The sequence below is a fragment of the Labeo rohita genome, chromosome 6, assembly GCF_022985175.1.
Source record: "Labeo rohita strain BAU-BD-2019 chromosome 6, IGBB_LRoh.1.0, whole genome shotgun sequence".
NCBI lineage: Eukaryota > Metazoa > Chordata > Actinopteri > Cypriniformes > Cyprinidae > Labeo > Labeo rohita.
Window position 1 is genome coordinate 9,721,375 of NC_066874.1, and position 15,886 is coordinate 9,737,260.

Below are 15,886 nucleotides of genomic sequence, written 5' to 3' on the forward strand. Positions count from 1 at the left end.
GAATGTCAGTGCTGGAACTGTACAAGTATTCACTTTAGTTACCTAGCCATCCACGTGACATCCATGCAATAATTTCATAGCGCATCACCGCATGACATGCTATGAGGATAATAAAAGAGAGACTCCCCACTGAAAATGTTTTTAAAAAGGTTTTTTAAAACCGGTCTATTAATTTATATAATGAATTATAGGCCTATAATTAAACTGCAGAAATACAGGCAGCCTTATTTCATGCACCGTTTTTTAAATATCCTGTTCATGTTAAAAATGCGTTTCCTCTCATGCTTTTCCCTATACCGGCCACAAGAGAAATATTAAGGGAATAATTTTTGACAGTTATACACCGTTGTCAGCATATGTTGAAGTTGATTTGTCTCTTGTCGTCTCTGAGAGAATATGTGCGTCAACAATGCAGAAAACTCGTGTCAGATTTTTTTTTGTTTTTTTTTTTTTCACTTTCTGTGTAGTGAATTGACTGAGGTTAGGACGTTCACCAGCATAACTGTTGCGCAAAGTTAACGCATTGCTTGTGTGATATCCATTGGCTCGCCTTCATGGTTTAAAACAGAGCACATAACCACGTGCACAGGTCGGTCTGGCACGCCTGTTAGGTTTGTGATGGTGTTGTTGTGCACACTAGGGAACGTAAATGCACCATACCTCATCGCATGGCTATATCATTGATATCGCGAGATGACGTGCAAGATTTTTTTTTATCATGTAATAATTTATACCGGTCTTATGGTAGACATTATGATATGGGACACACCTATTTCGTAACCTAGAAAGCAACGCAACTACCACGTTCAAGGCCCGGAAAGCTAGTAAGAACAAAGATAGTCCATGTGACATCAGTGGTTTAACCTTCATTTCATTAAGTTTCGAGAATATACCCAAAGAAAAAATAATGACTTTATTCAACAATTCATATAACAATTTTTATGTATCTTTTAATATTTTAAGTGTTCTTTTTATTAATGTAAACACTGTTCATTTCCTAGTGTGTAAAGTGTGCTAAAGTGTGAACTATGGGATTGTTTAAAAGCTCTTTACTTTCTGCAGTAATTTTGAAGGACCCTCCTGAGGATATTTCTGTATAAAAACAAACTGTGTTTGATGGTATTGCCACTTGAAATGCTTTTTAAAGAGTTTTACCAACCTGCTTAAAGGAACACTCCACTTTTTTTGAAAATAAGCTCATTTTCCAACTCCCCAAGAGTTAAACAGTTGAGTTTTACCATTTTTGAATCCATTCAGCCGATCTCCGGGTCTGGCGGTAGCACTTTTAGCATAGCTTAGCATAGATCATTGAATCCGATTAGACCGTTAGCATCTCGCTCAAAAATGACCGAAGAGTTTCAATATTTTTCCTATTTAAAACTTGACTCTTCTGTAGTTACATAGTGTACAAAGACAGACAAAAAAATGAAAATTGTGATTTTCTGGGTCGATATGGCTAGGAACTATACTCTCATTCCGGCGTAATAATCAAGGAACTTTTCTGCCATGGGTGCAGCAGGCGCAGTGATATTACACAGCCATCAACTCTGCCGGCTGCAACTCTGCTTCTACACAAACTTTGTGCCGGTCACTTTCAGGCGCTGCGTAATATCATTGCGCCTGCTGCACCCATGGTACGGCGGCAAAGTTCCTTGATTATTACGCCGGAATGAGAGTATAGTTCATAGCCAGCTTGTCAGCTTAGAAAATCACAACTTTTCATTTTTTGTCAGTCTTAGTACACAGTGTAACTACAGAAGAGTCAAGTTTTAAATAGGAAAAATATCGTCATTATATATGGTCATTTTTGAGTGAGATGCTAACGGTCTGATCAGATTCAATGATCTATGCTAAGCTATGCTAAAAGTGCTAGCGCCAGACCCGGAGATCGGCTGAATGGATTCGAAAACGGTAAAACTCAACTGTTTAACTCTAGGGGAGTTGGACAATGAGCCTATTTTCAAAAAACGTGGAGTGTCCCTTTAAGCCACAGCCTGTGTAATGGCTTACATACATAATTCAAAATTCCTAATTCATTACAAACACTACCGTTACCATGAGTCACTTCAAATTCACGCAGCCTCTTTTCTCATTTCACTCTCTCTTAAAAAAATGCTAGTCTGCTGATTAAAATGTAATATGTGTCTCTGTCTGTACATATCAAACTGACTTGTCATTTAACCAGACTAGTGGCTTGTTGTGTACTCAGACGTGTGTTTAAGTGTTTAGGAGAGCAGTAGTGTATGTTTGTGTAAACATGAATGAGGCTGTGGTGGTCAGTTTATTTTAGTTCCTTAGGTTGGGATGATGATGCTACAGCAACACTTAGAAGAGCCCCACAAGCTAGAATGCCTCTGATTGGCTCCTGGGCTGTTGCTATGGAGGGGGAGTCTGCCTTTCTATTGGTTAATATCTCCAGGCCCCGAGCTGGTAAGGTTTGCATCTTTTCAGTGTTATGGTCACAGACAGGAAGGGGAAGGTCATTATTGTTGGACATCTGACTGGATTGGGTGATCTATTGATGTATAATGAGGAAAACATGGCTGTGTTTCTCTCTGTGCCGGATTGCAGTTTGGTTTGGCAGGGATTCTCTGCCACGTGGGGGTTGACGTAAACCGAGCTTTGATTATCCCTAAGTTAAAGATAATTACTAAGGCATGTGTTTTGTATGACAGAGCAGGGGAGAAAATAGGGAAGGAGTGTAACCGAATGAAGAATGTTCTCACATTCAACTCGGACTGGCTTCAGGGGAATTATGGGCTAGGGATATACAGCACTATAGTTTCATAATCTACTCCTTAGTGGGTTTTCTCAATGACTAGTTGACTAGTCTGTCTTAAGGAAGCCCTGTATAATTAAGTTGGAGTAGGGCCATGCCCACCAGATCAGACGTGTTTCGTAGAATGTGTTTTTGCATTCAGAAACAGCACAGCTGTACATAACACTGTAGAATTGAAAAGAATGCACTTTTTTTCTTTACAGCTTTTAATTAATGTCTTCAAAGTGTAGCTTCTAAAAATATTAAGCTAAAACAAACATTCTATATAAATGATTACATGATTTAGACATACACTACCAATCAAAGGTTTTTGAACAGTAAGATTTTTAATGTTTTTTTAAAGAATTCTCTTCTGCTATCCAAGCCTGTATTTATATTGGATCCAAAATACAGCAAACAGTAATATTGTAAAATAATTTTACTGTTTAAAACAACTGCTTTCTATTTGAATATATTTTAAAATGTAATTTATTCCTGTGATCAAAGCTACATTTTCAGCATCAGTCTTCAGCGTCACATGATTCTGAAATCATTCTAATATGCTCATTTGCCTTTTAAGAAACACTTTTTTATTGTCAATATTATTATGAATATTTAAAACTTTATTTTATATATATATATATATATATATATATATATATATATATATATATATATATATATATATATATATATATATATATATATATATATTAGTGCTGTCACATGATTAAAGGTTCTTTACGTAATATATGTGTGTATACTTATTATATATAAATACACACACATACAGTATATATTTTGAAAATATTTACATGTATATATTTTTATTCATAGAATTAATATTCTATATAAATAAATTTAATATATAAAAATAACATATCCATGCATGTGTGTGTTTTTATATATACATAATAAATCTATGCAATACACACACACATATTATGTACACAAAAACCTTTATTTTGGATGCAATTGACCGCGATTAATCGTTTGACAGCACTAATACAAATTAATACTTTTATTTAGGAAGTGATTAAGTGATGATAAAGACATTTATAATGTTACAAATGATTTCTATTTCAGATAAATACTGTTCTTCTGAACCTTTTATTTATCAAAGAAACCTGAAAAAAATCTACTCAGCTGTTTTCAACATAATAATAAGAAGAAGAAGAAGAAGAAATGTTTTTTTAGCAGCAAATCAGAATATTAGAATGATTTCCGAAGGATCATGTGACTGGAGTAATGATGCTAAAAATGTAGCTTTGAAATCACAGGAATAAATTACATTTTAAAATATATTCAAATAGAAAACATTTATTTTAAATGGTAAAAATACTTCAGTTTTTTTCTGTTTTTGCTGTACTCCAAAAAAAAAAAAAAATACAAATAAATGCAGAGCAGAAGAGACAATTTAAAAAAAAAAACATTAAAATCTTACTGTTCAAAAACTTCTGGTAAAAGACATGCTGGAATTTTTATATTTATATTTTATTATTTACATGTATGTTTTAGATAGCGGTTTCTTGATTCTGTAGTTGTACTTTAGTTGTTGTTGTTTGTTTTTAACAAATAAAAATTACTTATTTATTTGACAGAACTGTTAAAGAAACATAGTAAACTAATGCAGTCAGACAATGGAAGCTCTTGTGCATCTGTGTTCAGGCACTGGCTTTCTCCACGCTGATAATTTTAAAACTGCCAAATATCGGTCTTGGCAACATATCAGTCGACCGCTATCAAGCAGTTCAAGTAGAGCTGTTAACTTTGCAGGTCGTTGAACCAAGAACTGTCTCTTTTGGACACATCAGATATCGTCAAGACAGATAACAGTCAAGATTAAACACTGAAAACCATGTGTTATGTTGAGAAAACTAATGACTGAATTGACTCGACCCATTCTGAATGCACTGAGAATTTGACCTAATAGGGTAAAAAGTTACTTTAATGGTCGAATAATAGTAACAAACCATTCAACTGAAACTAACACTGCTGGTCAAGAGACACACGCTGCTTTTCACTACAGTGCCAAAGTGCATTTCTTAAATTAGAGTGTTAGAGTGTTGGAATGAGGAACTAGCAGGAGACAAACTGAAGATGTCTGGCTGAGTTCTGTAGTAAACAGTGCCAGAATAATTACACAGCTGTCAGAGGAGAAGTGGCCGTTGATTAGATTGTGATCGTTTAGAGAAAGAAGACCTGACCGCAGAACAGTTATTAGGCATCCTTAAGCACACAATGAACCACAAATATGTGACAGGAGCAGGGCATGACTGAACAAGCAGTGGAGGGGTAGGAAGTGAGTGTGGGGAGATAAAGAAAAAAAGAGAAAAAGGGAAAAAAGAGTAAAGCAGAGAATAAAACAGAATGGCAAACTTCTGTGATGTATCAGCTAGTGTTACATGAATGTATTTGTTTCATAAAAGTAGCCTCACATGACCCAAAATCCTTTCCAAGGAGCCTCAGACATATAGTTAAGTTCGGGGAAAAGAAAAACAAAGAGAGAGGGAGATTAAAAGGAAAACAAAAACATGGGAGTCTCTCACCTCTGCTATGTTTGTGGGTGGAGTGAGTATAATTGTAAACCTGTAAGACCTTCGTTCATCTTTAGAACACAAACGGTTACTCCACACTAAAATGATTTTTTGTCATTGTAAAAGGGAGTTTTTCTTTTTCTATTTTATATACTCTACATAGCAAATTTGAACTGCTTTCTAATGTATCATTCAAAAATGTAAAATATATTATAACTCAGTGAATCAGCGATATATATTAAAAGTTGGATGTATAATAGATGTGGAAAAAAAAGGTACAAAAGCTGTCACTAGGGCAGTTTCGTATACATTTTTGTACCTTTTTAGGTACATTTCCCCACATAAATAATTACGGTGATAAAAGATATTAGATTTAAGATGACACTCTTTTAAAATCTTAAAGGAGAAGTCCACTTCCAGAACAACAATTTACAGATAATGTACTCACCCCCTTGTCATCCAAGATGTTCATGTCTTTTTTTCTTCAGACATAAAGAAATTATGTTGTTTGATGAAAACATTTCAGGATTTTTCTCCATATAATGGACTGATATGGTGCCCTGATTTTGAACTTCCAAAATGCAGTTGAAATGCAGCTTCAAACGATCCCAGATGCGGTTGTAAACGATCCCAGCCGAGGAAGAAGGGTCTTATGTAGCAAAACGATCAGTTATTTTCATAAAAATAATATAATTTATATACTTTTTAATCTCAAATGCTCATCTTGTCTTCCTCTGCCTGAACTCTGTGTATTCTGGCTCAAGACAGTTAGTGTATATCGAAAAACTCAATCGTATTTTCTCCCTCAACTTCAAAAATTCTACATTGGATCCAAAATAGAGCAAACCGTAATATTGTAAAATAATTTTGCTGTTTAAAATAACTGCTTTCTATTTGAATATATTTTAAAATGTAATTTATTCCTGTGATCAAAGCTACATTTTCAGCATCAGTCTTCAGCGTCACATGATTCTTCTGAAATCATTCTAATATGCTTATTTGCCTTTTAAGAAACACTTTTTTTATTATCAATATTATGAATACATTGCTGCAGAAGTACAGACCCAGTCTATGCAAAGTGAACATGCAAAGATGATCAAACACCCTTAACAAAAAAGGTAAAACAGCGATATAGGATGATTTTGAGGTTGAGGGAGAACTTGAGATGGGAGTTCAGGGAGAGCAAGACAAGAATAGCGTTTGACATGAAATGGGCACCATATCAGTCCATTATATGGAGAAAAATCCTTAATTGTTTTCCTCAAAAAACATAATTTCTTTACGACTGAAGAAAGAAAGACATGAACATCTTGGATGACAAGGGGGTGAGTACATTATATGTGCATCTTTGGACTCGTGGACTTCTCCTTTCACTAGATTTTCCTATTAATTTCATATTGTAGTGTTCCAGTATTACGTTTTTGTGATCTAAGCAGTGTTTAAAGCAGCAGTCTGTAACTTTTGGTGCTCTGGTGGTTAATAAACAGAACTGTATGCGTCTTATGGAAGAGCATTGTAGCCAGAGCTAATTCTCTGTTTATGTCTACACTGTAAAAAAAAACAGTTTGTTGAGTCAACTTAAAATAATTGTTTAGTCAACTTGAAATGTTAAGTTGTACTAGATGACCACTGACATAGTTCAGTTGATTCAACTTAAAATTATAAGGCAGCTGGGTAACTTACCCAGCTTTTACATTTAATAAACCAAATGTTTTAAGTCAACTCAAATATCTTAGTTTTCACTAAGTACAACTTAACATTTCAAGTTGTCTTATTTAAGTTGACTGAACTTAAAATTTTAAGGCAGCAGGGTAACAAATTATTCTAAGTTGACTCAACAAATTGTTTGTTTGTTTTTTACAGTGTGTGATGAATCACGCAGCTCCACAGCGGTTCCTACCAGTACCAGTCTGAAATAGTCCAAACTTATTGTAATTGTACTGTAGTGATCCAAGATAAACCAAAACGACAGTTTGGAAAATGGATTCATCATGTACTCGCTTATTATGTACATCTTGTAAATTTTGAACACAAAAAAGCTACTGACTGCAGCTTTAATCATTATATATAACATTTATTTTCCTCTCTCTCTATTACAGGTAGATTGATGTGGACGCGAGGTGTACCTTGATATCCCAGCCCCTCCCCCTTCCCTCAGTCACCCCCCTCCCTACAACCTTGTTCACTCCATCCAGCACATTACGGTCACCATGACGTCCACCTTGCAGACCCTTGCCTTTAAGCTGGCCCCTCCATCACGAGAAGCTGGACCAGAGCAGTTGGACCCTTGTAATGACGGAGTGGGGCGACGTTATGAGGTGGTCCCCTCAGTGGTCTGCTCCATGTGCTGTCTCTTCGGAATCATCTATTGCTTCTTTGGTTAGTCGAGTCTTCATATTTACTTACGCATCACCAAGACAATATCTGTATTACCAAAAAACAATGTGGATCTAATGGTGGGGGGAAAAAAAATCATTCTGTTTTTGTGTCGAACCCATGTTCTTATTCTAAAACTTGTTTTTTTTGCCCACTTTTAAATATTTCATAAGGTTCTAAATAAGGTCATGGCTTGTATAACTGTTCTGCACTCTACTTAAGATGGGCACAGATTTAAAGGGGACATATTCTACTTATCTGTACCATTTAGTTTTTTCCCTCTAAAATCCACTTTTGTTAGTCAGCAGCTGTTGAGTAGTATTTAATTCTCTATCATGAATGAAAAATGCAAACAAGATTCAAATGGGCATTGATAAGAAATGTGGGCACTATGCCCGTAGTTGTAACATAATAACCATGATGATTTCTAAATTACTGTGTAATAGGTATGCGAAAAATATTAGTACCAAATGTGACCCTGGACCACAAAACCAATCAGAAGTAGCACGGATATATTTGTAGCAGTAGCCAACAATACATTGTATGGGTCAAAATTATCGATTTTTCTTTTTGCCAAAAATCATTAGAATATTAAGCAGAGATCATGTTCCATGAAAATAATTTCCTACTGCAAATATATCAGAACTTAATTTTTGCATAGAAATATGCATTGCTAAAAACTTCATTTTGTCAACTTTAAAGGCGATTTTCTTATTATTTATTTATTTATTTTTGCACCCTCAGATTCCAGATGTTTAAATAGTTGTATCTCTGCCAGATATTGTCCTATCCTAACAAACCATACATCAATGGAAAGCATTATTCAATTTATTCAGATAATGTATAAATCTCAATTGCAAAAATGGACCCTTATGACTGGTTTTGTGGTCCAGGATCACATATTGTTATCTGCCGATATTATATATTTTTTTCAGTATTGATGAAGTATTGATGAAGTATTGAATATTTAAACTTACATGGTCATTTCCTTTATTTTTAGAGTTTAGGTCACTTTTGCTGTCATCTAATGTTTGCTTAAAATTTGTGTTTTAAAACAGTGTAATTTAATAATTCTATAAAGCCTACTCTATCATATTTGATGTATGAATTTCTATACATATAGGCCTATTTTTTTAACATGATCTTTATCAAAACTTATTGCACATAATCTACTACATGCCTAATGCTGTTAAACGATTAATCATGATTAATCACATCCTGAATACTTTTTTTTTTAATTTGCATAATATATACGTGTGTGTACTGTGTATATTTATGTATATTTAAATACACACACATACAGTATGTATTTTGAAACTATTTACCTGTATTTACATGTACCTGTACTTGTATGTATTTTTTATAAATTTAATATTATATATAAATGTATTTGAAATATAAACAACATATTTTTTAAAATATATCTGTGCATGTGTGTGTATTATACAGTACGCATGCATATATTTTATGTAAACGAAAACTTTTAATTTGGATGTGATCAATTGTTTGACAGCACTAAATATTTTATATAAAAAATAAAATGATAATAATGCTATGGCCCATAAACTTCTCTTCCTTCACATTTGTGCATCACCATGTAAAAGAAGTTTTACCATGGTGTAGAGCTGGAAATATTACACTTGAAAGGTGTAATCCTGAGTGATTCATCCTTAAAAGTCACTTCTCCATACTGTTTTGGGTTTTTTGCTCACTGACAACATTGAAAAGTGTTGAACTGCTAATAAACTGAGCAGAATCGTGGTCTCACACTATCGTGCTATTCTTGAGCTGTGAAATCAGCCACTGTATGAATTTCCAGTGCTTTTCAGTCTAGCTATTTTTATCATTTTTCTCCCTGCTTCACTGTTTCTCACATTTTTTTCACTCATTCAGTTCACACCTCCTGTTCTTTCTCCTCATTGCAGGTTACCGCTGTTTTAAGGCTGTACTCTTCCTCACGGGGCTGATGTTTGGTTCTGTGATCATCTTCCTGCTCTGTTACAAGGAGCGAGTATTGGACACGCAGCTGAGCGTTGAGGCCAGCGTGGGCATCGGCCTGGGCATCGGCACCCTGTGCGGCCTGGTGACCATGTTGGTACGCAGCGTTGGGCTTTTCATGGTAGGGCTGCTCCTGGGCCTGCTGGTGGGCATCGGGACCCTGATAGGCATGGAGGAGCTGTCGTCCAACCCCCCGCGGTCAGTGTGGGTGCCCCTGGGTGTGCTGCTGGGACTGGGCATGCTGTTCGCCGTCCTCACCCTGCAGTGGCAGAGATGCTTCACCACCCTCTCCACGGCCGTGTTTGGGGCTGCCGTGATAGTCGTGGCTACGGATTATTTCGTAGAGCTCTTCGCGCTGGTGAGGTACATTTACGAGCGGGTGAAAACAGGCCCCCGGGAGCCGGTGTGCTGGACAACGTGGGTGGTCCTGGGAGCCTGGCCTGCTCTCGCCCTGCTGGGTGTTTTGGTGCAATGGAGAGTGACGGCAGAGGGCTACTCCCACACGAAGGGTGAGTCAGGGACAGACAAAGTGTTGTTTGGAATATATGACACACTGTTCTTGTGGATTTACTGTACCGGAGAGGGAGAGAAGGTTGTATGAATGTGTGCAGCACAGCAGATGGTTCCTGTCTGTCGGTGTGCTCTCAGGCTTGTGTGACTAATGATCACAGAAACAATCATGCAGAGCTGAGCATCAGCTCATGGAGAGGCTCTGAGGGTCTGTTTCCAGTACAGAAAGTTGTGTGTACACTGAATGGTTTATAATGTCCAACTTGACCCAGAGAGTTAAAGTTTGGCATTATTTCACCCTCATGTCATTCCAGAACTATATATCTTTCTTCCATGGAACACAAGATAAGAAGATTAACAAAGAATGCAAAGTTCTCTTTTAGAAGTCAATGAGCATGAATGCTGTCCAACTCCAAACATGACAATAAAAGTACCATAAAAGTAGTCTAGATGTTTCTGACCCTGCATAGACAGCAACAGAACTACCACATTTAAGGCCCAGAAAGGTAGTAAGGACATCATTAAAATAGTCTGTGGCATCAGTAGTTCAACCATAATATTATGAAGCTACAAGAATACTTTTTGTGTGCAAAGAAAACAAAAATAATGTCTTTATTCACACAGCAGCACCACACGCATGCGTCGTGGTAGCAGCGCTGCAAAAAAGCACAGCTATCCTATTAACAGAACATTTAGTGACTGTTTACATACACTGTCTGATTTTAAGGTTTATGCAGAAAGCAGATTTATGAAGCATCATGTAAACCCCAAATAATTTTTTACGCCGTTTAAGAGATTAAGAGAAAGTGTTATACCTGGGTTTGCGCCAGAGAATGCAGCTTGTTTGGCCATGTAAACACATGTAGGTTTTTGAAGAGCATGAGTGTAGAAAAGATGGATAACTAAAGTAAAGGAAAAGTATGGGGAAAGCTGCTTACTAAAGTCAAAAGTTTACATACACCTTGCAGAGTCTTCAAAATGTTCATTATTTGACCAAAATAAGTGGGATCATACAAAATGCATGTTATTTTTTTATTTGGTATTGATCTGAATAAGATATTTCACATATTCACACACAGTCCATAAGAGAAAAAAATTGTTGAATTTATAAAAATTTACATACGCTTGATTCTTAATACTGTGTTGTTACTAATGTTCCACAGCTGTGTTTTTTAGTTTATTGATAGTTGTTCATGAGTCCCATGTTTGTTCTAAACTGTTAACTAACCGCTGTTCTTCAGAAAAATCCTTCAGGTCCCACAAATTCTTTGGTTTTTCAGCATTTTTGTGTATTTGAACCCTTTCCAACAATGACTGTATGATTTTAAGATCCATCTTTTCACACTGAGGACAACCGAGGGACTCAAATGCAACTATTACAGAAGGTTCAAATGCTCACTGATGTTCCAGAAGGAAAAACGATGCATTAAGAGCTGGGGGGTGAAAACTTTTGAACAGAATGAAGATATGTGTACATTTTGCATAAATATCTGTTTTTATTCATTTAGTACTGCCCTTCAGAAGCTGCAGAAGAAACTTACATGTTTCCCAGGAGACAAAATAAGTTTAAATTTACCCAAATTCAAAAAGTTTTCCTTTTGAAGCATCAGTGAGAGTTTGAACCTTCTGTGATAGTTGCATATGAGTCCCTCAGTTGTCCTCAGTGTGAAAACATGGATCTTAAAATCATACAGTCATTGTTGAAAAGGGATTTTTAGGAAGAAAAGTGGGCAGTTTAACTGTTCAGGACAAACAAGGGACTCATGAACAACTATCACTAAACAAAACAACACAGCTGTGGATGATTCAGGTAACAACACAGTATTAACAATCAAGTATATGTAAACTTTTGAATGGAGTCATTTTTATAAATTCAACTATTATGTTCTCTTGTGGACTATATGTAAACATATTTTATGTGAAATACCTTCAGGTCAGTACTAAATAAAAAACAACATGCATTTTATATGATTAACATTTTGCACTGAACTATGGCTTTAGAATAATATATCAAATGCGTGCTGTTATGTAAAATATGCTTTCTCTTTTTTTCCAGTGATGATCAGTCGCCAGCAGCGGCGAGTTCAGCTTATGCGTATACGTCAGAAGGAGGAGAGGAGGGAGAGCAGCAGGAAGAAAAAGAGGAAGCAGCCGCAGAACTCACACCACACACATGCCGCCAAAGCCCTGCACCCAGAGCCCGCCTACCGCAGGAAACCCAACCCTATACGACGCTTTGATGGAGATGTGCTTTCTCCTGTGAGTCCACGCACACCATCCTACACATGTCTACTTGCTCTGACTAATTCACATATATTGCAGAGCAGGGTGACTGCAAAAAAACATCCCTGTAATGAATTCCTAGTTAATTTTTCTGGATGGAGAATTTATTTAACCCTTTGACGCATACGATCACACCATAATGATCACTCTAGGCTGGTCCCTGGCTTGTACAATCACACCGGTGTGATTAGTACATTTAGTACATCACGTGTTCAGCTGCTAAATTCAAATCTGCTTTTGCGCTTTGACTGGCACTGAGCCAGAGAGAGACCTGCTTAGCACTTGTCATTTATCACAACTGTTCAGTGTTTTTAAAGGGATAGTTTAAGGACACCCAAAACTATTTTTGATTAAATCGGACAGCTTTCTGGCCCTGTACAGACAGCACTGCAACTACCACATTCAAGACCCAGAAAGGTAGTAAGGACGTTGTTAAAATAGTCAATGTGACATCAGACGTTCAATCTTAATTTTATGAAGCTACGAGAAAAACAAAAATAGCGGCCTTATTAAAAAAAATTCTCTTCCGTGTCAGTCTATGCTGTGCATTGCTATCTATAAAGGGTCAAAAATCTCTCAGATTTAATCAAAAATATCCTAGTTTGTGTTCTGAAGATCAACGAAAGTCTTACAGGTTTGAAACAACATGAGGGTGAGTAATTAATGACAGAATTTTCAAAAACTATTCATTTAAGAAATAATCAAACATTTTAACCGATTTAATTTAACAGTTAAATGTGCAATTTAAAAACATAACACTGTGTGCTTTCATCAATATTACATAAAATCAATTAAATATTATCGTAAATAATTTAAATAGCATTTGTTCTGGTAAGGGCAAGGTTTTTGGCCTGTCCCTCACTATGATTTTTCTTTTTCAGCAGGACTTTTAATTTGTGAAATGAAGGCAAAATGACATATATGACATATATATATATATATATATATATATATATATATATATATAAATTGTTCCAAATATAGTCTCATTGTTAAGCAGTGTTTTTGGCATAAGTATGCTTTTTTTTTGTAAAATGTAAATAATTTCATTGGTGTCCCCTGTCAGCCCTGTTACCATCATCAAAAAACCCTTGTAAAATAATGTACATTCAAGTGACATCATTTCTAGGGGGAAACATCATCTCTCAACCAGGATACCAACACTTACAACATAAGCATGTTTCTCTAACTCCGATATAATGTTCTATTTTTGATGATATATGAGGCTTGACTGAGGGGGGCCATCATGCAATGTTGGCATTTTAAAATGTCAATTTAAACCATTATTTCTTACATTTAATATAATCAGTACCTACAAGTAAAATCCTTTGAAAGTGTACAATATGTGGTTTTGTGAATTTGACTTTTAGCTAGCAATTAGCAAATTTGTTTGAAATCATCAAACCTGTTACTTTTTAGAGTAACATGTTTTGAAGTGGGCAACAGGGATGACTGATTAGTTTTGACCCTGTTTTTAAAGATTGTCTGTGTAAAATTCAAACATTTTATAGGTCACCTTCAGTATTTATTGAGCTAATGCCTATATTATTCACTGGCATATGAGTTCTACTAAACTATAGTATCTAGTAGCGCTTGTGTCAGTAACAGGGTTGACAGAAATACCAAAACATGAGGTAAAGAAATAGTCATAAAATAATAAATTACATAGCCTGAGATGGCACAATGTGATTTTGTGTCATTTTAAGGTGTCTTCGTTTCTTGGATTTTTAAAAAATATTGATTAAACTTGGAAATGCACCGAGTTCGTGGAATGACCCACCTACCGTTGAAATCTGTTGTTCTGAAATGAATAAAATCATAACTGCTGTAATCGAACCCTAACTTTAACAGGAAAATTGTATTGTTTTGTTAAACATTTTGTCTTGCATAAAAGACAAAAAATAGTTTTAGTCTTGTAGTAATATTTTGTTTTTTGTTCTATTTATGTGTTTTTCTCTCTGGCAGAGCTACATCCAGAGTTTTCGGGACAGACAGGTGGATGGACGCGCTTATCCAGTGGGTGGGCTGATGGCTGCGGGTCACACAAGTGTGGATATGGACTATGACTGTGGATCCAGGGTCCCCCTCACTTCTGGGGTCGGACCACATGTTCGGGTCTGACCACACTCCCTTCTTCACAAAACACATACGCACACACACACACACTCTCAAATCCGGTGCTGACCTGACCCTGGGTCCCGCACGCACAGAGGCTTGGGTCTCCTCACCATTCGAAAACTGAACATGAAAGCACTTCTAACTATAATACTGGGTGCGAGACCATGGTTGTATTAAAGAGCTGCTTTCACAAACAATTTTCACTAACACACTTTACCTGAACATGTGCCTGAGACGTGGCATTCTGTTCACCTAATACGCAAACCATCATGAGGTGGTCAAAAAAAAAAAAAAAATCTGGGCTCCATCAAATTATTTTCTAAATCGTCTGTGGTGAATTAATGTGTTGCCTGTTCATCAATGTTTCATGATATTGCGTTACTGTTTGTGACAAAGTCATCAGTTGGTGCTGAATCTTGTCTTTGTACTACAACGCTGACTCCCATTTCAAAGTCAGCCGTTCCTCCTCTCATAGTAAAGTCTGTGGTTTCCACCAGTCAGCGTTTGTACTGTGAGATCCCGCATTCCGGCCCAGGACTGTACCAAATACCGCCAAGCAGGGGTGCCTTCGAGACACCACTAAGAAACTCTCTCAGGAGATTCTAACTCCTTAGCCTTGTTCCAGAAAGGCTGTAGGGCAAAGAGCCATATTACTGCTGATCAGAGCCACCTGGTCCACTCTGGGATGCAGAGCTGAACGCTTGGTGATTAAAAGAACGAGGACAAGATGGAGGAAAAGACTGAAGATGATACTCAGGGACAGCGTGAATGATTTGGAATACTGGGGGAAGAACTATAAAGTACATGGACTTTGAATATGATGCAAGAACTGTAGATTTGTCCCCTCAGAGACGAGCGCAACGGATGTCACCATGAGCGTTTAGTTACTGCTGTGTATAAAACTAGTTTGCAGTTTAGGGTGTCCAGGAGGACGTGGTGGTTGAGGAGCAAACTTACTTCCTTAAAAGACCCCCATAATCCTTTGGGGCAAACTGCATGACACAAACACCCCCATTTTCCTTTCCACAATGCGTTTTCAGGCCCTTTTTCATACAGACAATTGAGCAGTTTCTGCCATGGTGTCTCTCTTTTTTTTTTTTTTATTCTGCAAAGCAGAAAAGTCTATGTTATGTACATAAAATGCACATTTAGTATATCCATTTCAACATGGCCTCTCATATTTATTAGATATTGGTTTATTTCTAATTAATTGTTCTTGAAGGGATTCCAAGTCCTGACAGGAGAATGGATGGTGGTATTTATTAGTTTGTTTGTTTGTTTGGTTTTACATGCCTAGTCATATTTT

At 36.5% G+C, this 15,886-nt stretch overlaps 1 protein-coding gene across 2 annotated transcripts in view; it reads left to right on the forward strand.

Moving 5' to 3' along the window:
- The window catches only part of tmem198b (transmembrane protein 198b), a 30,943-nt gene extending 15,258 nt beyond the window's left edge, over positions 1-15,685 (forward strand). For both annotated transcript variants that reach the window (XM_051111724.1, XM_051111723.1), the window contains 4 exons: positions 7,395-7,674; positions 9,597-10,178; positions 12,236-12,438; positions 14,428-15,685. In XM_051111724.1, coding sequence (XP_050967681.1) covers positions 7,506-7,674; positions 9,597-10,178; positions 12,236-12,438; positions 14,428-14,583 — 1,110 coding nt within the window. In that variant the 5' untranslated portion in view covers positions 7,395-7,505 and the 3' untranslated portion in view covers positions 14,584-15,685. The remainder of the gene's footprint in view (positions 1-7,394; positions 7,675-9,596; positions 10,179-12,235; positions 12,439-14,427) is intronic.
- The last annotated feature ends 201 nt before the right edge of the window (positions 15,686-15,886 follow it).